Raw genomic sequence first — 25,910 nt, 5'->3', positions numbered from 1 at the left:
TTTTGAAACCCCGGGTTGTAAACGTCATTTCCGTGTTCATTCGCTGAATTTGGCAACTCTGCTGGTGCTGGAGTCCATGCCAGGGGTGCATGGGGGAAATATGGCCGCCATATCCCCACCGGAATCTCCGCCACGGCATAAATCCCTGGCGGAGGAAGTCCAAACATCAGGCGGCAAGACAGACGCGGTGGAACTGGAAGAAGGTACCCCCGACCAAACAGACTTAAATACATCGGATAAACCCCGAGAGGGTCTCAGTGGCGAGCTCAGTGCTTACGACAGCGCTTCGTTGCCCAGCCATTCTAAGGTTATTGAATTGGGGGAAAGAGGTGACCAAACATTGAATTCATCCGATCCAAAAATGGCCGAGTCACCAAGAGATGAACAGCGGCCCTTTGACAGCCCTGAAGACCAAGACGATGGCGAAGAAGATCACTCCCACACGGAAGAAAACAGTAAGTGTAGGCTAACGTACACTAGTTACACTATTACTAGTAGCTTTAGCCGTTCCATTTACCAGTAAATTCACTCCTTATCCAGTCCGTTTTACTTTACAATCAAGCGAGCATTTACATTATTTCCTAAATATACATGCACAATTTGGGTATTAATGTAATCGTTTTGTATCGGTCTGTATTTTTTTAATAATAAATTTTACAAAGCAATGTCTGTAATTTCAATTTTTAGTTTCAGAGACTGCTGAAAAAGTGCTCGGAGAAACACAAGCTCTTCCCGGTGCAGAGCAAATCAATGAGAAGGTTGATCGTCCAAGCTCGGCGAAAGAACCGAGATCCGAGGAGCCGATTAAGGACGTGGGGTCGATCGAGTATGTGGTTGAAGAGAGTGAGAAAAAGCCAGGCGGCGAATCAACGTGTAAGCCAAAAAAGAGTCGCCTGGTGTGCAAGGATTGCGGACTATCCTTCCCACGCCGCGAGATGTTCTACCTGCACCGTCACAGTCATTTACACAAGGATGAACTGGTTCCCCTCACCTGTAAAGAATGCGGCCTTTCCTTTAAAGACCGTCGCAGCCTCATGAAACACAAACATGTGCATAAGGAGCCGGAAGAAGAGCCAACGTACGAGGAGGAAGATGCTTTTCAGTGTGCAGCGTGCGACAAGTTTTTCCCGACAGCGCAAAAACTGAGACTCCACCATTGCAACGATACCGATGACTTGCCTTACCACTGCTCACTGTGCCGCAAAGAGTTCAATTTAAGATGTTCCGTCGCCATGCACATGATGACCCACTCGGAACAAGGCAGCTGGAGGTGCGAGGATTGCGGTCGAAGCTTCCTTGACTACAGGAGACTGCGCGTCCACCAGCGATCATGTCATCCCATTCTCAAAGCTTACGAATGTCCCGAGTGCGGCATGGCTTTCAAATACAATTCCGTCATGGAAGATCATCGGCGCAAGCACACCGACCAACTCCGCACGTACTTGTGTACCGTATGTGGAAAGACCTTCAAGTACAGCACTCTCCTCCAACAGCATCAGTATCTGCACACTGGCGAGAAACCCTTTCGCTGTCCCGATTGTGGTAGGAAATTTGCATTTGCGCAAAATATGAGGGCGCACTGTCGCCAACATAGACTGCACCAAGCCAATCATTTTCCCTCTCCTGCGCTGCCCAGCAAGCAGACGTCCGTGCCGGAAAGGACGGCACGACCGAGAGACGAAGCGAAACGCACTTTTAACTGTCCCCTTTGTCCCCACATGTGCGGCTCGCCGGCCGACCTGAGAGCCCACATGCGTTTTCACGAGGTGGAGTATGAGGCACAGGAGAAAGGGTTGCAGGCTCCCCCAGAAATTAAAAAGGTTTTCGACAAAGGGCAGGCCTGTCCGCACTGCCCGTGTACTTACCCTGGTGAGATAGGTTTACGGTTACACATCTTCAAATCCCATCAGAATGTGGCGCAAGATTGGGACAAAGTGTCCATTTCCCCTTTAAAGGACTTTGAAGGGGAAATCAGTGAAAATCAGCAGGTGAAACACAAACGCGAGGACTCGAGTGTCAAGCCATACAAGTGCCCCGAATGCGGGAAGATGTTTCGCCATCGCTCGGTTCTGGAGTTGCACATGCGCATCCATTCCAAGGACAAGCCTTATCACTGCAGCGTGTGCGGCAAAGGCTTTCGATTCAGCAGCTACTTACAGCAACATATTGTCATCCACTCGGGCCAGAAGCCTCATAAATGTCCCGACTGCGGGAAGGATTTTGCTTTCCTGCAGAATATGAGAACCCACCAGAAGCTGCATCAGGAGAAACCATTCCGCTGCACCAGCTGCCGCAAAGGCTACAGCGACGAGACGCAACTGCGCCGCCACATGCTCTCGCATAACGGCGACAAGCCTCACAAATGCAACCTGTGCAGCAAGAGCTTCGGCTTGGCGTATCTTCTGCGCGACCACCTCAACACGCACACTGGAGAGCGACCCCATTGCTGCAGCGATTGTGGCAAATCTTTCTCCTGGTTGAGCAGCTTGTTAGTGCACCAGAAGATCCACACTCGCAAGCGCCAAGGTTCTGCCCCTGCTGGCGGAAGGACTAGAGGGAGAGGGAGCAGGGGAAGGAGAGGGGGGAGGCTGATGTGGGGGATGTCCAGATCATCAAGGGGTCCTTCTCTTTATCCTGATTCCGGGGACGGGCCAGATTCTTCTATACTGGCATCTCATGAGTCATTGCAAGTTACATTGCAGAAGGAGTTTCTTTCTGAACTAGACCCACCGCCTGTCCAGTGGCAGGTGGATGGTGACCGAGTCATGCCGGCGCCCCCCTCCCAGCAGCCAGACCCGCAGCTCGGACCCGACGGAACGGAGAAACACGGGCACCCCGCAGCCACCACGTCCACTTCCTCGCACCATGATCCTCGCCGGGTGTCGTCTTTCGTGGATGGTGTGGCCTTATGGAGCATCCAACCTCCTCTGCTGAGTTCTCCAAACAAGGTTGCTCAAGAACTCCAGTCTCCAAAATGCTCCAGTACCCCTGCTTCCAAACAGGAGACAATCACGCTCCCCATAAAAGAGGACGGCTGGGATCCTCAAGCAATAACGTTGACAGTTAGCCAACCTCAGCAGCCCAGGACGGAAAGCGAGTCACAAAAACAGATGTCTTCCGGTGTAGCTGGTGCGACGTCCTCAGACCAAAGCGTCCCCCTTCCGGTATCTACCGCTGTCGCTCATGGGGTCGGTAGCACTTTGTGGACCATTCAAGCCCCGCTGGGGTTGTCAAACAAAATGGCATCCCCTCAGAAACTTGGGAACAATCAAGAATTCCAGCAGAAGCAGATGCCGGCCGCTTGGGCCAATGTACAGAATCAGAACGCAACCCAGAAACTTCCCATCCCCATTAATCCCTTTGGCCAAACCATTGGCACTACAGTGTGGGGCTTCCAAAATAATCCCGTGGGTGCTCAGTTGCTTCTCACCGGGCAGCTCAAACCGGGGAGCATACAGGACCTGCAGCAGCAACCCGTCGTCACGGCCAATCAGATCATCCTAAACCAGCCGTCGCCTTTTTTCTCCCCGGCGCTCACCACGCTCCCCGCCCTGGCTTTACCCGCTACTCACTCCCTTCACACCGTCTCGGTCGGGCCGCTGTCCAGACCGCCGCTCCCGAGTATTTTTTTCACCCCGCAGGCAGTGTTGACCGAGAGGCCCCCCGTGCCGCAAACTCCGGCCCTACCTCAGCTCGCCGCGCAGAGCGAAGCTCACAAACTGGGAGCTCGTTTGCCTTTTGCCCAAGAGCGGCTTTTGCAGTGCATGATATGCGGCAGCTCGTTCCCACGGGAGCTGGATCTTCAGTTGCATTACTTGCAACATGCACAAGGAGAAGTTTGACATTGTACCTAGTAGCATACAAAGCTTGATTTATGGATTTGTTACGTTTTGTTGGACTTCATATGCTCACTAGGGCATTTTGACAAGCTGACTTGGATGAGCATTAGAAGCCAAAATAAACTTTAGTTAGGCTGCACATTTTTTAAGTTGTACTGATTTAATCTAAATAAGACTGTTGATGCTCTTGTGGTTAGAAGAAGTAGTTGTTTCCCTCTTAAAAATGCTTTTTTTAATATGTGCGGACCAACTGACCATTTTGTTTACTGTCTAACATTTAAAATGTTTTTATTTTGGTCCCATTTGAAACGTTTCATGTACAGTATACGGTGTGCCTTTTATGAGTACAGTGTTATAGGACTAGTTTGCAAGTAAAATAGACAGAATTGCCGTCTGTCTATACTGAAATACTGTTTATGGACATACTGGACGAATATGGTTCATATAAAAAATATGCACATGCCTTTTGAAATGCTTTTGAAAGATTTTTGTGATTTAAAAAAAAAAAAAAAAAAAAAAGGACCAAGATAGATTCAAAACTATTCCTACTATTGTGATGCATATTCTGTACAGCTGAAGAAGAGAAGTAAAAAAATTTAAATACTATGTCTTATGTCTTTATACTGCACAAAAATTAGGCATTTGAAGGGGTGTGTAGACTTTTTATACCCACTATACTACTACTTTCATCTGGGTTCGCTCTTCCTTGAACGGTCTCATCAGAAAATGAGCTAAAATGTCAATCCATAATCAAAGAAGGTCCTTTAATTTATTTGAGATTAATTGGTGCAAATAGGTCATCGTTCACCAGCCGTCGAAGCTGTAATTGCTGAACTGCATTATCTTTTCAATCATTTTAGCAAGGTGTAATATTAATCCTTGCTGTTCTTGTAACAAAAAATAAAAAATACTGCCCTTTGTATGTTTAATTAAAAAGAAACAAAAATGCACTTCTAACGATATTAGAGAAATAGAGATCTTATCATGGTGAATTCATATTGCTTTAACTTAAACATATTTTTTTAACCGCGCAATATTTCAAATCACTGTCAATCATGTTAGTTTGTGAAATGAAATTAGTTTTAAAAATGCAATGACGTGTTTATATCTTTATTTTTGCCTTCGAAGTTTATAAACCATATAAATTGTATATTGGGGGCGGGGTTACGAGAACGTCGCTTTGGCGGAGGCCAATCAATCCCGAGATTCCTTGCGTCAACGAAACACGACGAAGAAGAAGAACTTCCGGAGAAAAACGAAACCTCAGTCCACTGCACGACTCAGTTAAGCTTTGTACTCTTAGCGGTTTTTTTTTTTTTTTTTTGTCGTGCTTGGACATAACGTCCTTAAAAATCTAAGATTTGCTGTACAATGATTAATTTAACAAACTTTCATATGGCTTTACCCGCTTTGATCTCTATCTTCATCGCTGCGTAAAGATTGATGCCTTTGCCGTTCGGCTAACGAGGGCCATCAAAACAAGCTAGTGCTAACAAAACCGCCGTACCAAGAATGGAACAAGTTCCGGCCGTCGTGATGAATGACGTCCCGGTGGAGGAGCAGTCCCCCTCCATGGATGTCACATCGGCAAACAGCGATGCGCCGAAGTCCGAGGACACTGCGGACAGCAATCGTCCAGGTAGAATCTACATTGGTCTAATAAATCTTCGTTGATTTTGAAATACATTGCTGTATACGAAAATCAAATCATATGTGCGTGCGTACCGAGGTCATTTAAAGTTATCCGACTTGGTATGTGCGTAAAATGCGACGGTCAACATGAAACGATTACCTTTTAAAGGCGCTGTGAGAACTATTAAAATTATAATTCTATGAAATACTTAGACATGCATCAAATTGAGACCAACCTTTTAGTAATTCCAGTCTAGTGGTGTTAAAATGAAGAGAAATGTGTCCGTTCTGTTCACTCAGCTTGTAATATTTGTGCCAACTCCTCAGAACATCGTTTTCTTATTGTGTCTTGAGGTACATATGAAATGTTCTTTTATCAGAGGGATGCACACCCCTAATCCGAATTCCTCTTTTTAGACTCGGGGCCATACTGCTGCCAAGATTGCGGAGAGGACTTTGGTGAGGAGGCAGCCTATTTGGACCATCGCCACCAGAACCCTAATGGAAAGTGCACCATGTATTTGGGGCCAATGGACGATTCCGATATGCCTGACGAAGATGAGGAAAGTAGTACCTCCTGTCAATTATGTACATTGTCATTTACCGATATGAGCCTCTTCCGAGCCCATATGGAAAGCCACCGTATTCAAAGTTCTGACACCCAGCCGATTCCTGGGCCCCCAAAGCAGAACTTGTTTGAATGCACTGAATGTGGGAAAAAATATTCCATTTTAGGACACTTTCTCAATCATGAACGTACCCACATACAAGCTTCCAAATCTCTACTTAATGACTTGGAACATTTAAAGAAAAAGTCCTTTCAATGTGAGACTTGTGGACGGAATTATTCTCGTGCATCTGCCCTTGATGCCCATCGTCGTTACCATGAAGAAAAGTTAATTAAATCAAGAAAAACTGATACGAATGCAGCCAAGCTCCTCAAAAAGCAGACAAGTGCCACTTCTGAGAAGCTTTTTAAATGCTTTTGTGGGAAACCTTTTTCCGGTTTGAAGCATTTGAAGACGCACCAGCGATTCAGCCAAAATATTGACTGCTTTCCAAAAGAAAGGACAGAAAAGATGAGGAAAAATGTCTATTATTGTCGGGAATGCAAAAAGTCCTTCAATGGCCTCATTGGCTGGTTCAACCACGAGAAATGGCACGAAAACCATTCGAAGGATTCTCCCAACCGGTTTCCGTGCGAGACCTGCGGGAAAGTTTTCATGACGGAAACGTTCTACAACAGACATCAACGCATGGCGCACGGTGGCGAGACTCCAGTGAAGTCGTTTCTCCACCAAGTAGACCAGGTGCAGAAGAAAGCAATTGAATGTACAATTTGCGGCCTCAAGTTCTCCAGACTGTCGGCGCTTCACTCTCATCAGCTTCAACATGTCCCCGCCTTTGTGGAAACGGACAAATTAGTCCAGGCGTATTCGCCTCCGCTCCCTCAGCAGGAGACTTTGGAAGGAGAACTGAAAGTGACTCAGCAGTTGACACAAAACGCCGAAGATCACCCTGATGTCGATGAGCCCGAAGAAGACGTGATGGAGACTTACGAACCCGGGGACTTAAATGTAATGGTGATAAGTGCAAGTGAATCAGAGGACGAACCCGAGCAAGACTTGAACCCGAACCTCGATTCCGGATCCGACCAGGAGGGCCAAGACAATGTTTCAGTCAGTAATCTGGTTTCGAAACCGGAGCTTGACTTGAAAATTGTACAGGTTGACCTTGACCCGGCTAAGGAACAGTGTCCCCCGACGACTGCGCCGGCGGAAGCCAACCAATGCAGAGAACCGTTTGCTTGTCCGGCATGTTACCGGTGCTTTGCTAGCGAGCCATCACTGCGAGTTCACATATCGTGGCACTACATTCGTAAGAAGAGACATTGGACTAAAGGTCAGTCAGTGGAAGTTTACACACGTGACAATGAAGTCCTTACCTTTGCAGCAGGTCACACTCCCGATTACGAGAACGAAACTAACCAAGAATCAAACCGGGCCGATGTATTTGAGCAGAAAATTGTGACATGTTACATGTGCGGTACAGATCTGTCACATTTGTCCGATCAACGCGGTCCGAAAACGCTGTGCCGAGATTGCGAAAGGTTTGGCTTGTTCAACCGCATGAGCAACCACGCCACGCCTAGCAAAGAGTCGGGTGCGACAAAAGCGTACAATCCCAAGAAAACTCTTTTAGGGCCCAAAATTTACCACTGCGAGCAGTGCGGGAAAGGTTTTTGGTCTTTAGGGGCTTACTCGCATCATAAGCAAAATCCGAGTCAGTGTGACGACGTGCGGCTGAGGACGGGCGCCACGCAGCTGTTACACAGCGGGCGGTCTCGTTCTAGCATGAAAGTAGCGTGTCCCGTGTGCGGTCGCAAGTTCCGACACAAGGGACTGATGACGTTGCACATGCGTACGCACGAAAACGGAAACCATAAGTGTGAATTTTGCGAGCGATCCTTCCGCCTTTTTTCCAGTCTGCTCAGACACCAGGTGGTGCATAATGAACTCCTCCCGCCACCTAGTAAGTCTTTTCAGCATCAGGTCGAGCAGCTGCAAAAGAATACGTACAGCTGCCCCGCCTGCGGGAAGCTCTTTTCCCGGGCCAAAGCGCTTCAGTTCCATATGAGGTATCACGAAAATGAAAGCGAGCGCTCGCCATCGCCGCCTCGGCCATACGCTAGGCAGGAGGACTTCCGATGCGCCGTGTGCCTCGAGCATTTCGCCAACCGGGCCTCCCTGCGGGCGCATAGAAAGCTGTGCGTTAAAAAAGAGAGTCACGGAATGGAGCGTAAGACCGAAAACGAAAATATTAAGTCGGTCAAATTGCCCGACGTGAACTCGAAAGGAAGCGCGTCGCCCCGTGACTTTAAAAAGGAAATGGAGGAAGCGCCGATGGAAAACAAAAATGATTTGAAATATAAATGTAACAAGTGCCAAAGAAGCTTTTCAATCGTTGGCGCGTTGAACTTGCATAAAAGAGTTCACGCTAAAGGTAACAAAAAAAGAGCAAAAGGGACCTTGTCCTCGGAGACTGGCGAGGAAGCGTTAAGGAAAGGTTACCCGTTTCCCTGCTCGGAATGCGGCAAGCGGTTTTTGTCGAACTCTGCCCTCGGCTCTCATAAACGATGGCACACCAACAATAATCTTTGCGCTCTTCGAGATCCCATTCCTGACGGCTGTCTATCCTCCCCGCCGCCACAACCCAATAGCGACACCTTGGACTCGTGTACGGGAACTCCCCTAACGTGTGCACAAAGCTTTTCTGTACCCGAGCACGCTAACACTTTAGAAGCCGAAGAAGGTGACTCCTCGCTCACTGCGACGAACGGGGTCACTGACGTCGAGTCCGAATCCAGCTCGACAACACCCGTTGCGAAAAATTACCAGTGTTCCTTCTGCTCGGACAGTTTTTCTAAAGCTAGGGGCCTTCGTGCCCACTCATGGCAAGCCCACTCTGAGAGGAGAGAAGACAAAGCCAAGAGCGTGTCGGACGCTCAATTCACAAATTGCGAAATTAAGAGTGAAAATGTTTCGACAGAAATAAGCCCATTTGATACTTCTGTCCCAAATCTTGAATGCGACCTTCCTGACCCGAAATTATACTCGCGGTCTAAAATGGCGATCCAAGCTCCTGAACTCTCAGGCAAGGTCTCGCCCCTTCTCAGCCGCCTCTCGGAACCAATCGTCAAATGTCTCTTTAAGTGCGGGAAATGCGGCAAAGCTTTCCAGACCGAGGGACAGTTAGAAAGTCACAAAAGCAAAGCGAAAAGCCGACCTTTTGCCTGCGCCCTTTGCTGCCATGGCTTTTTAACAGACAGCCAGCTGCAGCAACATCTGGCCTGGCACGATCAAGTCCGATTTCGGCTGCCCGATGAGGTTCGCTTACGCCTCAGCGCCGCTTTGAACACAGTCAGACCCACAGGGACGTACTTTCCCCCTCTCGCGTCAAAGAAGCAAGAGAGCAAGAAAGACGTTCTCTCGTCGTCCGTGGCGGCGCTCGATGACTCGCGCGCCTTTTCGAAACGCCAACAGGCCGCCGCTGGCGATTGTCAGTGGCAAAGCGATGGCCTCGCTGCTGTTTTGTCAGGAGATACAGATGTCCTCACTTGTCTTGAATGCGGGGCTACCTTTAGCCGGGAAACTGATTTGCGATGGCATTATACCAAACATGCACAAGGCATGTATTAAAGTTTACATTGTAAAGCTTCTTTGGTTTATGGTGATATATTAGACGTATAGTCGTATCAAAACATATAAGCGTAACACGTCGACGGGGAAGGGAATCCGGACTAACTTCTTTTTCCGCTGTCGGCAAAAAAAATATTGAAGCGTTGTCTCAAATGCGTAGCAGCTGAGCGAACCTAATGTGTGCACTGTACAGAATAAACAAAGCCTGACGTCGAGAATTAATATCGTCGGTTTAATGTACTTGTTGTTTTGCATGAATGACTACTAAGCCTCGCCCCCTTTCCTTTCCATTGTTTATCTCTATTTTGCTATTTATTGATTAAATGAAAATGTGGTGCTTGTATGCATTTGGGATGGTTCCTAGATATTTTGCCGCTAATTTTGAGGGAGACTTTGTGGAGTAAATATAAATGAAGCTATTTTTTCTCCCCCCCCGCCCCCTGAGGGTGACTAAATGCCTGTTTACGTGCTGTTTTTGAAGCAACCTGTATAATAAAGGCATCTATTGTAGTCTGAATTAGTGGCTCGTGTAATGACTTCACACCGACTCACTAAAGCTGTGTGATGCGGCAAAAAATATACGTACTTGAGTCAACCGCTTCGTAGCTCTGAGTTTGAACACTTTCTATAATTTTAAGGGCCACTTTTTTTTTTTCTTCAGTTTTGATGAAGTATTTTGATTGTCGCTTTAATTGTTGGAAACACATGGTGTTGTTGGAAGCTTTTTTATGATAATACAATGTTAGGTGATTTTAATACATTTTTTTTCCTCAATGCATCAAATAACCCTAAATAGGACACAATGCTTAATAATACTAGTTAGAAAACCTCTGACTAATCCAAATCTAACATCTACGCATCTGCTGCAACTAAATGACCTTTTCTCACCTTTCCTAAAAACACTTTTCCAAAATGCCTATTAAAAAAAACCTTGCTTAACCATGCATCCCCCCCCCCTATTTCTAGCCAAACAGAGCAAAGTTGCGCAGGATCACGGACGGACAACGACTAAGGATGACTCGGACACTCAAGGGAAGAACGACGACCAAGACGTTCCTCCGGATGGGATACCTAAACCTGAAGGAGATCCCCAAACGAGCACAAACGGCCCACTTTTATCACCAACCGAAGACCCTAAGTCAATCTATAGGTGCCTATCATGCGGGAAAGCTTATTTTTATCTTCTGTCGTATGAAAAGCACCTGGAGCGCCATAAGAGAAGGCTCTCTACATCGAAAAGCCCGATAGGTGAAAGTTGTTACAAGTACAACTGCCCCATGTGCCCAAAGACTTTCTTTAGGGAAACTCGTCTGCGAGCTCATTTGATGACTCACATATCGCATGAAGTGCACAGATGCGAAACGTGCAACAAGTCTTTTGATAGTCTCAGTGCGTGGTGGGCTCATGATGATCTTCATAAAACCAGGCCCTTTTGGTGTCTGACTTGCCACCGGGGTTTTACTCAAGAGGGTTACCTGGATAAGCACCTGCAAAAATACCACCTGGGGAAGTACAAGTGCTTGATTTGCGCCAGACGATTTATGACATCACTTCTGCTCAATGATCACGTTAGCAGCAGTCACGCTTCATCCAGACCGGTTGTTGGCGCCACGAGTCCAAAAAAGCTCGTCGGCGGGTCCGGTGATGAAGGTGTGATGGAAGATGAAATTATTGCAGATGACAAAGAGGAACAAAAAATGCGTGTAGAAACAGAAGAAAGTTTGCAAACATCTCAAAAGTTGGAGAAGCCTGGAGAGCTATTTGAGAGTCAAGAGTCTTCTCAATCAGATGGTGGGGAACTTGTACACCAGGCAACTAAATCATCTGCTGGTGAGGATGTTGGAGGAGAACAAAAGACAGAAGAGTTTGACGTGGCTGAGCAAGAGGAACAAAACCAAAACGGAGAGCATCCTAAGTATTGGGAATTTGAATGTTTTGAATGCGGTCAGGGCTTTGACGACGTGACTCAGCTTCATTTGCATTACGTAAAACACGCCATTGGGGAGCTGCCGTTTCCTGACGCAGAGGGATGAACACTTAATTATGGAAGGCTGTTTTTTTAATTCCTGAGATATTCCAACAGCGACTGCTACCTTTTCATGAATTTAGAGGAGTGAGAAAAATTAACTAAATGATTGTTTTTTTCCCTATTTGTAATAAACTGTCCTTAATGTCAAGGTTTGACGTTCCTTGTCATTATTCACAACGACATGGTAAATTGTTACAAATACATTTACATATCAGATAAAGGGATATTTCTTTGTATGTCGTAGTTATAAATATAATATATAACAATAATGAAGAATACAAAACAATATCTAATTAATGTTATTATAATATGAAAATCAGCTAAAAAAAAAAAGCTTTGGAATTACTTAAAAAAAAAAAAAATAATCTAAGAAAAGTCTAGTTGTAAATCGTTCGCTTCACCTTCCAATCCAATAGGGGGCGCTAATTCGCTTGGATCACCAGAAGACCCCTCCCCTCTTTTGCGGCTTCTCCTCGGTTGTGACGTCACGAAGGCTGTGGCTCCAGTTTTGTAGGCTTTGTGAGAAAACGACGCTGTGATGTTTTTGTGGATCACCCGGCTCAGGTAACACTAAACATCTTCATGTCCACTCGTGTTTATACACTTATCGTCTTAAACGAACAGCCTTTTTGTTATTAAACGTTTTAGCGAATCCCAGTGGGATTAATGTCCGAGATTTACTGAATTTATGCTAACTAGGCTTATCCTTATATGCATCTAATGGTTACTTTGTCTCTGCATCTTTAGTTTTGGGCCCAGCATGTCTTAGTATTGGTCCTAGTCCTCTTCTGATGCAAGTAAATGAATTGAAGTCCATCTTCATGTCCAACAGCTGCGATCCAGCTCCCATCACTCGTCTATTGTAGTACAAATGCATTATCCCATTCATTCTCCTGCCTGCCCGTGGCCATCTGGATAGTGCACAATAAACACTAGCAAATACGCATAAGTAGGTCATTTGCTTCAAGTAATAACATAGTTATAAAACAGTCTTGGGTCTTCCCTCAAAATGTTGAATATCTTCAAATAATGGCTGCAGGTGTTTATTTACCCGGGTCCTCATTAAAAAATGTGTAGAACGGATTCTAAAGTATTCCATAGGAGTAAAACTTGAAATATGCTCAAGTACACAAAATAAACAAGTTAAAAGTATTGAAGAGAAGCTCAGTGTTTGTATTGATGAATCCGATCATTTTATGTCAGCCTCACCAATTTCAGTACTTTGTGATTTCTTCAGTCATTCAAGAAAGCCGACAAATTGTGTATTACGCCCCAAAAAAAAACATTCATGGAAGTGCCAGTTGTTAAATCCCGTACTTGCTGCGTAATCCCCTTCTGCACTCTTTACTCTCAGCTTATAAATGACACCAAGTAAAGTATATAGAATAACTAGAGGATGCAATCGCTGTCTAAAATGCCTGTGAATACCTGATATAACAATATTTAATTGAATGTGTCATGCATTTTTTTTTAAATGTGTAAAATACAGACCTGCATGTACAAAGTTCTGTAAATAATTGGAAGCTCTTCAATATTCACACAATAATATTCATTTTCTTGACCCAAAGAGACGTGTGAGCTAGTGCAGCATAAGAGCCATGCTGAGCCCAACCCAGGAGGAAAGTGAGCAATACCCTTTGACCACCCAAACCGCTCTGGATCCACCGAACAATGACACCGATTCTACTGAGGCAGCACCAAGAGAAGCAGGTGCACAAGAAGCGAGGGATACATTTGTTGAAGACACCAATGGAACCCAGATTAATGAAACACTCACAGATGAGTCCCTTCAAGAAGCCACAAAGACTATTGAACCCTCAAACAACAAGGACGAGATGGCGGTGGATCATGATCCTAAGAACAATCCTCCATCAGAGCGGACACTCAACTCAAACAAAGATCCCGATACTGATGAACAAAAGTTAAAGAAAAAGGAAAGACGTTACCCCTCCAAGAAAGCCATGGTAGATCCTCTAAAGATGGACATGACCAAGCCCGTGGTTATGCCGCTAACATGTGAGTAACTTCTTTTGCTAACAACATTGAGCTAGCAAAAAAACAAACTTTTTTTTGGATTGATCTCAGAATTCTCTCTGTACCAAAACAATCTTGGGTTGTATTTCAGCATCAGAGCTTTCCCTGCAATGCATCGAGTGCCACATCATCTTCAGCGACTCCAAGAGCAAACAACGCCACCTGAAGTTGAGCCATCCAGTCGAATACGAGCAATGCATCCTGAGGAATTCCCTTTTCACCTGTTATCATTGCGATAGCCACTTCACCAACTCCACTGAGCTCATGGCGCATCAAAAAACACACGTGGAAAGGAAGCCCTACAAGTGTCCTCTGTGCGGCCAGACCTTTAAAAGGTTATCCGAGCTCACGCTCCACAAAAAGGTTCACGTCGGGCAGGATGGTTACACTTGTCCCGACTGTGGCAAAACATGCAAAACAACAACACTGCTCAAGTACCACAGTCGTGTACACACCGGAGAGCGGCCGTATGTTTGCAAGGAGTGTGGGAGCAGGTTTAGCATGTCCAATGCACTGCAGAAACATTTGCTGTCCCACTTGCCGGAAGGTGCCCGAGACGCGGAAGAGGCCAAAAGGAAAGTTAAACGGAAAAAAGAGCAAGGTAAGAGAAAAAAAAATGAGAAAGTACAATTGTGTCTCGAGGGGTCCCAAAGTGACTTTTTTTTATATGTTAAAACATTTTGTATAGTATCAATATAAATGTCAGGGTCAGGTGTTATTTTATGTGCTCACAATCTTCATTTTCTGTGGTAACAGCTTGTGGAAAAAAAAGAAAATCACACAAAAGTCCAATGGTCGCAATCTGTGATATAAAATTGGATAATGGACATTATATAGTAAATTACATTATTATACAGTATGGCTGTAAAAAGAGAAATGCAACATAGTGATGGATGACTACTTTTATTTTAAAGGCCTAAACATCTCAAATATGTCTATGTATTTCTGCTTTCTTCATCTTCAGATGCCTTGACACCCAAGTATCCCTGCACTTTTTGCAAGGCCACTTTCAAAAGTCCCAAGATGCGCCTTCGCCATCTTACAAACAAGCACAGTGTATCGCTCGATTCACTTGGGAAAGCCATGCAAGCCAGGTCACACATAAATCATTTTACTCCAGTGATAACGCCCATATCCATCGCCCAAACGTCATTGCTGCAATTGGAGCCCAACGGGCCTCTTCAGAAAGTCGACGGCAACATCGACACCGAGCCCATACGGAAACTTATCGAATCTTTGGGAAACGTCCAGAAAGTAAACCAAGTTGTGATTTTGGGTCAAGTCCCGCCTCATGCGCCACCATTGGAAGTTCAGCAGATCTCCAAACCGCTCAGTTTAAACCTCAAACCACTCCAATCGGATTCTACACGGGTCGAATCGAAGACGGCGGAAGGAGACTTTTCAAACAACCCATTTGACCCGATGGAACAAACGATCATACTAGAACCGATTACACCCGACGGGCAGTTCATCAACCCGCCCTTCTCAGACTTGGGCTCACAAATTGTGTCAGGTGAAAGTCTGGCACTCGGTCTTGCTCCAAGTGAACATCGATTTTCTCCAGGGGGAGAGGTCATGCATCAAATTCATCCCCAACCTGGGATTGATTCAACAAACTCCAATTTATTTAAGTCGCTGGTTTTCCAAGACCTCGAGCAAACGGTCCTATTAGAACTAACCCCTGCCTTGACACCAACTGCAGAGCAGCAGCCGTCACAAAACGAGCAACCACCGGAAATCCCAAACCCTTCGTTGGTACCAACCACCGAACTGGAGAAAACTTCCTATCAAAGTATTGTAAATGAGCACGATACCGGCTCCCCAGTCCCATCGTTCGGGCCTTTAGTCGAGCAAAACTTGGCATCTCTGCAAAGCACAATCCCGTTATCGCAACCTACAGTTGAGAAGAACCCGACATCGCTCCACACGGATCAACAAGATCTCTGCAATTCCAATTTAGCCCCACCACAGACACCCATACAAGATTTCGGGGAACCTGGAGCTAACTCACAAGAGGAGGATCAGAATCAAAAAGCCAGTCAAGCGCAGGTCCACTCGTTACCCGATAACGGGACCCCTCGGGAATCCCGAGAGAAGACGACACAAGATGAAGAGTTACTGGTTGATGGAAAGGAGGACAACAAAGAGGTGGAGAATCTTTCTGATGCCACGGTTGCTTCTGCTAAAAAGTGTCCTTCTCATTCATCCAACAAAGAGGCACCACAGACCTCGGAGTTACCTGTAAATGTAATGTCAGCTCAAGAACTTGTCAAAGTACGCAAAAGAAAGCCCGCCAGAGCCTTGATCATACAAGGTTATATGCAAGAACTGATAGGCTCCATCCTTGACGAAGATTTACAAAGTGATGGCAAACAAGCGAAACGCAAAAGAACCAAAAAGTCTCATTTGGTTAATTTCAATCCACGGAAAAAAGAGAAGAAAAATAAAAAACAAAGAGTGCCTTCGCAGCAATGCCAGTCTCCGCGAAAAGAACCCGTGATCGACGGGGCAATAAACGCCTCGGAGAATAAAGCGGCATCAAAGAAGACGGGAAAAATTGCCGGTAAAAGTAAAAAAGCTGCCACGGCATCTCCGGGTGAAGTCAGTTTGGATTCAGCGGCAAAACCCAAAAAAAAGAAGAAAAAACTGACAAAACAATGTGCAGCTAGAGATCAGCATAAAAGTAAACAAAAGACGAAAATCAAGTCTAAAGGTGAGCAGAAATGTTCTTCCAAGGTGAAAAAGATGACAAATAAAGAGAAGAAGAAAAAGAAAGACACAATGAGCCTCAAAAACAACCAAACCGAATCACCCGGCACACAAGTCACGCAAGATTCTCTCCTTTTACTCAAAGGTCATAAGCAGCCCCAGCTGAAGGTTCACAAATTGGACCCTTCCAAAACATCCGCACAAGAGATTCCACCTCCGGAAAACCCATCCCAACACAGCGAAGACAACCAGGCAAACCCCGAAACCAAGACTGCAAATAATCCCGTGAAGAAAAAAGGCAAATCCAAAAAGAACCCCAAAACTCTCTCCTTGCTGTCATTTCTGAAGACATCATCACATCAAGCGTCTGAAACCCAGCTCGTCAAACCAAAAACCGGTCGAAAACGAAAAGCTTCATCCAACTTGGAGGTTGAAGGGGTGATCACCGCGCTGCATTCCAAGCGAGCGTTGGAATGTCAAAACTGCGGGGAGATATTCACTGAAGTTGCTTCACTTCAGAAGCACAAGGCCATGGTGCATGTTTTAGAAAGTCCTCAGCTTACGTACACTAATGGCAACATCTTTGAAGGCGTCTCCAGAATAAATGTCGATCAGCAAGAAAGTCTTATCAATCCGACCACCGCTTGGGGTAATGAACCCTTGACGGCGTTAGAAGAAAGTCAACCAAATGTCTCATTTCCTGCCTTGATTCCATCTCCGGCTTTACCCGGTGAAAACGATGTTCAGCCTCCGGAATCTTCAAAACCGTTAGAACCGATCAAACCCAAGGCTTCTAATTTGGATCCTCGCATTGAAAGCACCGCTGCGGTGAAGCGAAATGAATCTGCAGAGTCCGTAGATAAACAGCAAGAACGTACACCCGAGAATTTAGAATCTGACCACCGGGCCCCCGTAGAAGAAGACGTCAAGGAGGATGATCTTCTCGGAGTGGACCTCGTCACCGTCGGGGAGGACAATGAAAACAATTTGCTTCGAGACAACATTCCCCAAAGGGAATCGGTTGAAGTTGCTAATTCTGAAGCCAGGAGCTCTGAAACTGAAGATCAAGCAAGAGAAGCGAGAAGCTTGCAGTCGGTGTCCTGCTCCACGCAACAGGTAGGAGTTAAAAATGAGGAAGAGGAGGTGTTAGTCCAGAAGAAAAAGAAAGCGGGAAAAGGACGTAAACGACAAGGACGAGCGCGTCTAAAAGCGGATGCGGTGTCGAGGAAATGTTTACAACCGGGTCCTGTCACAAGAACTGAATTCGAAGTAGGACAGGAGGATTGTCAGGTCATTTATGAAAAACTAGAATATAATTCCCAAATTAATCATCAAGATCAGACGATTGCCCAGAAAGATATTCTTACGGGACCTCATCCCCACAGAAGCCCTTCAATTATTCCCCCAAGTTCCACTATTGAGGAGCAAGCCAGTGTATCTCCAAACAGGGAGAGTCAGCCATCTCCAGGAATCTATCTTGAGAAGATCGTAACTGCTGAACCCGGGCAACCTCGTGCAACCATCTCCCGTATAAATCAAAGACAGGTGAGAAGAGAAGTACTACACCACTGTCTTTGCAAAAATGCTACTAATAAAACTTAAGGATTTTTTTTGTTTATATACATTTCAGAATTTGAAGTGCATCGCTGAAAATGAGACGCAAGCTATGATCAAGGTTGAGGAGAGTACATCAGATCTGCTGCTGGGATCGGGAGCAGGCACGCAACCACAACAAAACCGAGACATTCGCACGGTTCTGGTGAAGCACGAGACCAGAGTCCCGCTTGATGATGCCTGGTCCACACCGGATAGCCAAAGCAGGGAATGGAACGTGGAGCAAGTCAATGATCGAAACTCTGTCAGCCCACGTAAGTACTCAGAATAGTGTTAAGCTAATGTTAGTGCTAATGCTAGCTAATATTACATTTTAAAACTGCAGTTATTTTTTTATTGGAAGTGTAAACAACCCAAACCTGATCAAGATCAGATTTTATCCACTTCTGGTCCTATATTCCCGCAAATTAAACGGTTTGTTCCGAAACGCTCAGTCACAGACTCTGAGACCACGTCCAGCGACTGCCGCCTTTCCCCGGACTTCAGCAACAAGCAGTGCATCTTCTACCCGGTGAAAGTGGAAGAGAGGGAACTTCCCCTGGCTAGAAGCCCGGAAGCATCCGATGATGTCAGACGGACGCTCCATCCAACCACAACCTGCTCTTTATGTGAGTCCTGGTTTGTTTTCAGACGTGTTCACGCTAAATCAAAGCTTACGGAAGACATTTTGAAATGTTACAGATGACGGCATTCAGCAAGAAGGATCAGAGATGATGGATGTTCACGACTTTGCTGACGGACAAGGTTTGTTTTCTATTCACCGGTATCAATAAAGAAATGGAGAAATTGAACCTAAACATTATCTTGTCAAACGACTGAAATTAACGTAAACATTGTCTCACTATGCAACGATCAAATATTGACAACTGGCAACTCTCAGCCGAAGCAGAGTTTCAGAATCCGGCGGACGTGCGGAGCTATCTTCTGCAGGCTTCCGATGAAGACGATGCAAGAATTTGGGAGTTGTCGCAACCGCACGTTGACGCAGAAGCAGAAGTCTTGGCCTATTTTGATAAGAGCCACGGCGACTGCTCTCAACGGCCAGACGGAACCACACAAAGGTAAGGCGGCAATTATTTTTTTTTTCGTTAGATGTTAATAATGTGAAATAATGTGATGAAATGTTTTTATTATTTTGAAGGGTGTGCAAAGCAGCAACTCGAGAGCCCACCGAGTACTTCTCCAGGTATTTTAGCGGGGACACCTGGGTCGAAATGGCCCGCTGCACCAATCAAACATCCGACTGCGTCACTGCGAGGGAAGTCGCCCAGTTTGTCGGGATCCACATTGCAATGGGAACTTTAAAGGTTTGTGCATCCAGTTCTTATTTGGGGCTTTCATTGTTTGATGCAAAATTTAGCATAACTTATTCAGTTTTTGCCTCTTCCCTGCAGTTTCCCAGTCCACGACTCTACTGGGACAACTTGACCAAGGTGCCCTTGATTGCGGATACCATGCCGCTTTCCCGCTTCCTCCAACTCTCGCGCTTGTTGAAACTTGCTAAGGATCCGCACAATAGTAATATGAGAGAAAGAACTCGTAGCGACTTTTCTCATCATCCCGCTGACAGGAGAGACGATGACTCCGTGGACCCTTTGTGGAAGGTTGTGCCATTATTGTGCCGCTTCCAAAATGGCTGCCAGTCACTTAGAAGACAAGGTGACTTAGCAGTGGATCAATATTTAATTCCCTTAACTGGTAAGGTGCACAACAACAGGCTGGCTCTGCATAGCACCACGTTGATTGGATTTGGGGGCTTTCTTCTTCATGTGGATCTTAAAGCGGATCTTTCCAATAAGGAGGAAACCATCGAGAAAATGGTTCCCAAAGGCAGCACTGTGTTTCTTTGCAAGCAAGAACTCTCCACTCCCGCTATGTTGGAGCGCCTCCTAACGGCAGGGATCCACGGTGCGGGGCGGGTCGGAGGAGCGCAGGGCCAGATCGGAGACGAGTTCGTAAGCTCGGACGGCAAGCTGATGCTGCGCAGGTCTCACCGCGGCTTCATTCTCTCCACGGCAGGAAACGGTCATAAAAACATGGCGTCTCTCATTAGTAACTTTGAGAAAGCCCAGGCGGCGGCTCGCCTCAATAGAGAATTGTTGAATCTTTACTCCATCCCGGTTTCCACCTCACCAACAGGCTGGCCTCTCGCTGTGCTCTGGTACCTTACTGATATGGCTTTGGTCAACTCCTGGCTTTTGTACAGACACGATCACATGACCGCACAAGCACCTTTGTCTCTTATGGACTTCAGATTGGCCGTATCCAAAGCCTTGATCCAGTCCAGCGGCACAGACCCTCAGAACTCTGTCCTCACTCGACCCTCCTCTGACCCACCTAACCCCGGTACAGTGGAAGAAAACCCACTCCCCGATGCGACAACACGGTACGACGGTTCGGGCCACTGGCCAGAGCAACTCGCAGAGGGTGAAGGGGGCAGGTGTCGTTTTGGCAACTGTCAGAGGACATCACGAGTTATGTGCCTCAAGTGCTGTGTCTTTCTTTGTATCTCCCGCAACCACAACTGCTTTTTAAATTTTCATAATCAGGCAAGTTCAGGGAACCTCTAGCACCATAGCTTTTAGTCATGAGGTCACCACAACCAAATAGGTGTGTCACAATTTTTATATAAGAACAGCGACTCAAACGCCACAGCACCAGTGTTTTATTTTTTTTTTATGCTTTTGCACTACGACATCCTTAATTGAATCACTAGTGCAATATGATTTAAATTTTTTATCCTCAATTGTATTACAGCTTCCATCAATTACTGATACATTGTTTTTTATGATTTTTCTGGTTGTTTGTCCTAGCTGGAAACTTTTTTAGAGGGGATATTGTAAAAATTTCCTTACACAGTCCCAATAAGAGAAAATCCGGTATCGGAAAAAAAACTAAACATGTCGATATTGTCTGGTTTGTTCTGTCCTTCATTCACAATGATATGCACTGGCCATGTTGGTCTTCTGGAACATTTCTGTCATGAAGTAACAACAAAAAAAGAAACTGGTTGTCAAATATGTGATCTTTAAGAGTGAATTACGTTTAACAATTTTGCACACGAAGACTGTATTACTGTCAAGATTTTACTGTATGTACTGAATAAGGTGGATTTGACTCGAGTAATTTGTTAGTCTCCTATCATGTGGTAATTTTTCTAATTATTATTTAACATTTAATTTTTGGATGATTATTTAATATTTCACAATGTGTATGTTTCTAAATTGTGGATATTGTTACTGGTAATATATGTAACATTATTATTTTTTAAAGGCCTATGAATATGATGCACTTGAAAAGTAATGCAGAACTGTAAAATAATGCATAAGAAAATGGCTGTGAAATTCAACCAGGATTAGTGTAAATAATTTTTTTTCAAGTAAATTACAATTCTCAAATGACTGTTTAACCTTTCTTCTTCCTTACAGACATACAGAAATATTGAATACATTCAAAATGAACCCTGAAGGTTTTCGTTTGGTTCACCTTGTTACACTTCTGTACTATTACAAGTAACGACACGGAACCTAATAATACGTTTTTTTTATGAAAAAGCATAAATAACATGCACTGGCCACGTTTTATGTCTCAAGTGCTAGAAAACGGCGACAGTTGATAAACACACCATAGAGGAGATTTGAAATAGTAAAAAAAGAAATAAAAAATAATGAAATGCTGTTTAATGTAAACATTTGATTTAAAAGAAAGCAACCAATGAGATTGTCCGATAAACCTCGTCACCAAACTTTGGTCACGTGATCAAATGTTCACATAGAATCAATCATAACTGAACAATTCCAATTATTTTTTAATTGCGTAAATACATGTTTTAAATACTGCGTGTAAATTTGCGTACACGCAGTTCGGATTTGTTTGACTTGAAGATTCGTTTTTGTTCGTTTACTATGCGAGCAGTAAACGGCAGCCATCTTAGTTGTCCTTAACGGTTATGGTCTCGCGTCAGGAAGTGTCCGACTCGGATCTATGCTTGCCGTTTACTTCTCTGGGGTCAATCTGTCAGTCCAACTATATTCAAAGAGCGCTTTGTGGTAACGTACTCCTCCATAAATAATATTTTGAAAACGATGCTTTGTTTGGAGACATTCGGTTGTATTATAATCATCGCAAATGTATTTAAGCGCCATCTACGGGGCCAAACTTACTGACAGCCGAAAAAGTGTACGGTCCTATTTGAGCGGCATTCTGTGTTGTTAGCGCTAACTAGCAGAGCTTAGCATGCTAGCTTAGTGTTACGATGGTTCGTGACTTTGTCAATTGTGGATTTTCGCACTGACATTTACCGTTAACAACCATTATCTTGTGCTAAATGTGTTTGTTAAATGTTTACAGTGAGCTCCGGGTGGAGATGAATACGCTTGCATGTGTGTAGATAATAGCGTTGGAAAGTGCTTGCTACGTGGGGCTAACGCTAGCGGCCTGGGAAGGCAAGAAAGCGAATGGACGTGGACTGAAAGTAAAGCGGCGGAAATAAAACAACGCAATAAATTTACGTCGTTAATACGTTGTAGATGCGTGGTTACGTTCAGAAGTGCAGCCTGTATTCTTAATTATTACCCGGCGAATTATTTTATTTTAATTTAACTGAATGGAGGGATGTTTTGATTAATATCATAATATAATTTGTAGATTTTCGGCAAAAAAAAGAAAAATCAAAACACAATTAAGAAAAAAAAATCGTGAAGAGTCCATTTGGCTTCGTACAACAGTTTCAAATGGTCAGGCTCTGGATAATACACAAAACTTTGTGTGGCAATGTTTATGTTGATATTGTGATTGAAATCATTTTGGCAACTAACTATTGAACCATCAATATTTTGTACAGAGTTTCACTGTGGATGCTTAATTATCCACGATGGACTCTGACATCTTGAACATCGAAGAGATTGTAATGGGACGGGGAACAACCCCACAAGCCCCAACTGAAAAGCCGATGGAGACGTTGAAGCGGCCCATCACTCTGAATGGACCTCTTGCACAAACTGCTCAACCCTGTGAGTAAAAACATCGTCGTATTGCATCACATCATTTTGAGTTGACCTGAAATGACTCGGAAAAAGACCGCCATATATCCTGCCACTGTAACACAAATGGGATTGTGTTGAGTGATACATCTTCAATAATGAATTCCTGGTGTCTTTGAGTTGACGTCTTGATTCATCCTGATGCAAATGACTTGAGCATTGCACTGGCATTCTCACCTGTTTGTTGCTTTTTCCTCCATCCCTTCAGACCAGCATGAGAATCTGCAGTGTTTCCAGTGCTTCATCACCTTCTGCAATCCCAAAGCTAAGGAAAGACACATGAAGAAGAGCCACCGGGAAGAGTACAAGCAACAACTTCAACAGGTGTGCTCTCGTCTGCTGTCAGTTGCTTGTGTTTTCAGTTGGTCACTTGACTAATAATTTTTCCTAAAGCGGCCTAGGGTAATAATCACGACTTGTCATTTTTTAAGTAGATGAATCGTAATCTCACGTGCCCTTTCTGCACAGGGCAACACTCTGTTTACATGCTACGTGTGCGACCGCACGTTTTTATCGTCCGAGGAGCTGACACTGCACCAGCCGACGCACAGCAAAGATGACAAGCCCTTCAAATGTGCCCACTGCCACGAGAGCTTCAGAACATTCACTGAAGTGAGACCAATATTAGATTTTCTTCTTACAGTATTGTAGAAAAGCAGCACGGCATCCCATTAGTTAGCAAGTCTGCCTTCTAGATTCAAATCATGGTTTCGGCCTTCCTTTGGAAAGTTTATATGTTCTAACTGTGCTTATGTGCCAAAATATTCTGGCTTGGATAGTCAACTTTTCTCATCAGTGTAATTCATGTTCTCCATTTAACAGCTCACGACACACAGAAGGCACGTGTGTCCAGAGAAGCAGCTGCCGTGTAAAGATTGCACCGAAACTTTCAGGAGTGCGGCAATGCTGCGTACGCATCGCCTGGCGTTACACCCTCGCCCCGACGTCGAGACAGCCGAGCGTCCGGACGAGCCCGCAAAAAGTCATAATTGCAAGAAGTGCGGCCAGGCCTTTGACAGCGAATCGGAGTTGAACGAACACGAGAAGAAGTATCCCGAAGGCCAACATTGCAACGGCAGCACCCTGCCGGCCAAGAAGCGCGGACGGCAAGTCAAGATTGAGGAAGTGGCAAGCACTGAGAAAAGGGGAAAGCGAAAGAAGAAGGATGAAGCAGAGGTTTGTGAGGAAGGCGAGGCGGAAAACACAGGCGCCAGCCCTGAGACACCAGCAGCCCCAGTGGAGGAGAAAGCAAAAGCAGGCGCAGCAAAACGAGGTCGCCCCCCTAAAGCCGCCGTAGCCGTAAAAGCTGAACCAAAAGCCATTGTCGCGGCTGACGGCGATGAAGCAGCAAAGGAGACGAAAGCGAAAGCAGAGACTGCGGCGCCCAAGCAACACGCGTGTCCCGATTGTGACCTCTCCTTCCCAAGCTCACTTCAGCTGCGCACTCACAAGAAAGAGAAACACAGCATGCGGAAAGCCCACCCATGTGCCGAGTGCGAGGAGAGCTTTGGCCGTCCAGAGCAGCTGGAGGCGCATATGTCGCGCGCGCATGCCGTCGGCCGCTTCGCCTGCCCCACCTGTGGCAAGAGCTTTGGGCGCGAGCGCACGCTGAAGGCTCACCAGAAGACGCACCCCGAGGAGCAGCCGGAGACCCCCAAAAGATAATCGTGACTGGCAGTTAGAGGAAGTAATTTCTTATTTTAGGATCCTAATTCGTAAGCTGATGACGTTTTGAAAAATGGCACTGTAGGAAGTTTGGATTTCAAGCTGTATCTTACATTGGACATCTCATTGACTAGCTAAGTGTTTACTTAATGTTAACTAAACAATAGTTGATTTGTGAAAACATAGACGGTTTTGATCCACTTAAAAAACTTTTTTTTTTTTTTAAATCGTGTGGTGTGATTTTGTTTTTTATCATTAACAATAAGAAGTGCATATTTTGTAAGCTATTAGATGTTACATTTTAAATGTTTGTCAAAATAATGTACAGCCTCTGGTTCATATGTATTTTTTTACACCTAAAATTTTGATCATGGCTCTGTTTAAATTAACACGCCTACATTTTTAATAGACTTCTCAGTTTTATTTGCTGGGTGCTCTAGGTTCAATGTGGGCAATTGCTCCACTGTAATCATGATTTCTAATTACTGCTTTCCCTTTTCCACTGAATTCAATTATTATGTCAAAGACATTTCGAGGATGAAATTTATGGCTCTATCATGCTACAGAGTCCCACAGTAAATAATGTATATTGAGTGTCTTCTCTCTGGATTGTTTCTTTCCCACTGCTGTGTCTGGACAGTGCAAATATGAAATAAAACAGCCTTTAGCCCATGCAGGCTTTTGCAGAAGTGATTTGTAGTCCTTGTTTTCAAGCTATCACACTGCTCTCAATTTACGCGTACGTAATTAGCGTGGATGCGATTGAGGCGTGTAATACCATTCCGGAACGATAGGTGCGCTGTCTTTTTCATCACGACTTCCTGCCTTTGTGGTGCCTTACTTGTTTTTATCGCTGCCCAAATCGGCAAAGGGAGTGTAGCGTTCACTGTAATTAAAACACACTCTTTTCGTCATAGCACCGGGGGACTTAATTCTATTTTATTCCGTTATTTATACTGAAAAACTGACGATGTTGACCTCGCTCGTGGACCGAGTGCAGACAAGAAAGGCGAGTCCATCTGCCAGATGAGCGGCGTACCTCATTCAAGGTGGATTCCCGAAGCTGTTCCAAGGATGTTTTCAACAAAGTAAATGTGGAGAGAAAGGCATGTTTGAAGGATTGAAGACCCGTCTAACTGTTTGACAA

General features: G+C 45.0%; 4 protein-coding genes across 5 annotated transcripts; all 4 read left to right on the top strand.

Annotated features, from left to right (window-relative positions):
• Positions 1-47: 47 nt before the first annotated feature.
• zgc:66448 (uncharacterized protein LOC327401 homolog) lies at positions 48-4,378 on the top strand. Of its 2 annotated transcripts, XM_061288685.1 has the most exons (3): positions 48-203; positions 298-455; positions 688-4,378. In XM_061288685.1, the coding sequence occupies exons 2-3, from the start codon at positions 362-364 to the stop codon at positions 3,840-3,842; spliced, it is 3,249 nt and encodes a 1,082-aa protein (XP_061144669.1). In that variant the 5' UTR covers positions 48-203; positions 298-361; the 3' UTR covers positions 3,843-4,378. The 2 variants fall into 2 exon arrangements, with proteins under 2 accessions (XP_061144669.1, XP_061144667.1); XM_061288683.1 differs by having other exon boundaries at positions 48-455.
• Positions 4,379-5,074: 696 nt separating this feature from the next.
• On the top strand, positions 5,075-10,187 carry si:ch211-261d7.6 (zinc finger protein 208). Its single transcript, XM_061288680.1, has 2 exons — positions 5,075-5,478; positions 5,889-10,187. Exons 1-2 carry the CDS (start codon positions 5,352-5,354, stop codon positions 9,668-9,670), a joined length of 3,909 nt encoding a protein of 1,302 aa, XP_061144664.1. The 5' UTR covers positions 5,075-5,351; the 3' UTR covers positions 9,671-10,187.
• A 1,521-nt stretch (positions 10,188-11,708) lies between these two features.
• Positions 11,709-21,454, top strand: LOC133160713 (uncharacterized). Its single transcript, XM_061288651.1, has 10 exons — positions 11,709-12,263; positions 13,268-13,715; positions 13,825-14,334; positions 14,698-17,987; positions 18,073-18,310; positions 18,491-18,664; positions 18,738-18,800; positions 18,937-19,117; positions 19,198-19,363; positions 19,451-21,454. The coding sequence occupies exons 2-10, from the start codon at positions 13,298-13,300 to the stop codon at positions 20,624-20,626; spliced, it is 6,216 nt and encodes a 2,071-aa protein (XP_061144635.1). The 5' UTR covers positions 11,709-12,263; positions 13,268-13,297; the 3' UTR covers positions 20,627-21,454.
• Positions 21,455-21,838: 384 nt separating this feature from the next.
• On the top strand, positions 21,839-25,452 carry znf576.2 (zinc finger protein 576, tandem duplicate 2). Its single transcript, XM_061288835.1, has 5 exons — positions 21,839-22,105; positions 22,900-23,068; positions 23,307-23,422; positions 23,567-23,710; positions 23,921-25,452. Exons 2-5 carry the CDS (start codon positions 22,930-22,932, stop codon positions 24,761-24,763), a joined length of 1,242 nt encoding a protein of 413 aa, XP_061144819.1. The 5' UTR covers positions 21,839-22,105; positions 22,900-22,929; the 3' UTR covers positions 24,764-25,452.
• Positions 25,453-25,910: the final 458 nt, after the last annotated feature.

This window comes from Syngnathus typhle, linkage group LG10 (assembly GCF_033458585.1).
Source record: "Syngnathus typhle isolate RoL2023-S1 ecotype Sweden linkage group LG10, RoL_Styp_1.0, whole genome shotgun sequence".
In the NCBI taxonomy this organism is placed as follows: Eukaryota; Metazoa; Chordata; class Actinopteri; order Syngnathiformes; family Syngnathidae; genus Syngnathus; species Syngnathus typhle.
The sequence above is the reverse complement of the archived record's forward strand: the minus strand, read 5'-3'. Positions and strand labels throughout refer to the sequence as shown.

What these genes read in the sequence shown, in the direction of transcription:
- znf576.2 (XM_061288835.1), top strand. Translation starts at nt 22,930, where the DNA reads ATGGACTCTGACATCTTGAACATCGAAGAGATTGTAATGGGACGGGGA. An exon ending in TGCACAAACTGCTCAACCCT is followed by an intron (nt 23,069 to 23,306) that starts GTGAGTAAAAAC and finishes CCATCCCTTCAG; the next exon opens with ACCAGCATGAGAATCTGCAG. An exon ending in GCTTCAGAACATTCACTGAA is followed by an intron (nt 23,711 to 23,920) that starts GTGAGACCAATA and finishes TCCATTTAACAG; the next exon opens with CTCACGACACACAGAAGGCA.
- zgc:66448 (XM_061288683.1), top strand. Translation starts at nt 77, where the DNA reads ATGCCAGGGGTGCATGGGGGAAATATGGCCGCCATATCCCCACCGGAA. An exon ending in CTCCCACACGGAAGAAAACA is followed by an intron (nt 456 to 687) that starts GTAAGTGTAGGC and finishes TTCAATTTTTAG; the next exon opens with TTTCAGAGACTGCTGAAAAA.
- si:ch211-261d7.6 (XM_061288680.1), top strand. Translation starts at nt 5,352, where the DNA reads ATGGAACAAGTTCCGGCCGTCGTGATGAATGACGTCCCGGTGGAGGAG. An exon ending in TGCGGACAGCAATCGTCCAG is followed by an intron (nt 5,479 to 5,888) that starts GTAGAATCTACA and finishes TCCTCTTTTTAG; the next exon opens with ACTCGGGGCCATACTGCTGC.
- LOC133160713 (XM_061288651.1), top strand. Translation starts at nt 13,298, where the DNA reads ATGCTGAGCCCAACCCAGGAGGAAAGTGAGCAATACCCTTTGACCACC. An exon ending in CGTGGTTATGCCGCTAACAT is followed by an intron (nt 13,716 to 13,824) that starts GTGAGTAACTTC and finishes GTTGTATTTCAG; the next exon opens with CATCAGAGCTTTCCCTGCAA. An exon ending in TAAACGGAAAAAAGAGCAAG is followed by an intron (nt 14,335 to 14,697) that starts GTAAGAGAAAAA and finishes CTTCATCTTCAG; the next exon opens with ATGCCTTGACACCCAAGTAT.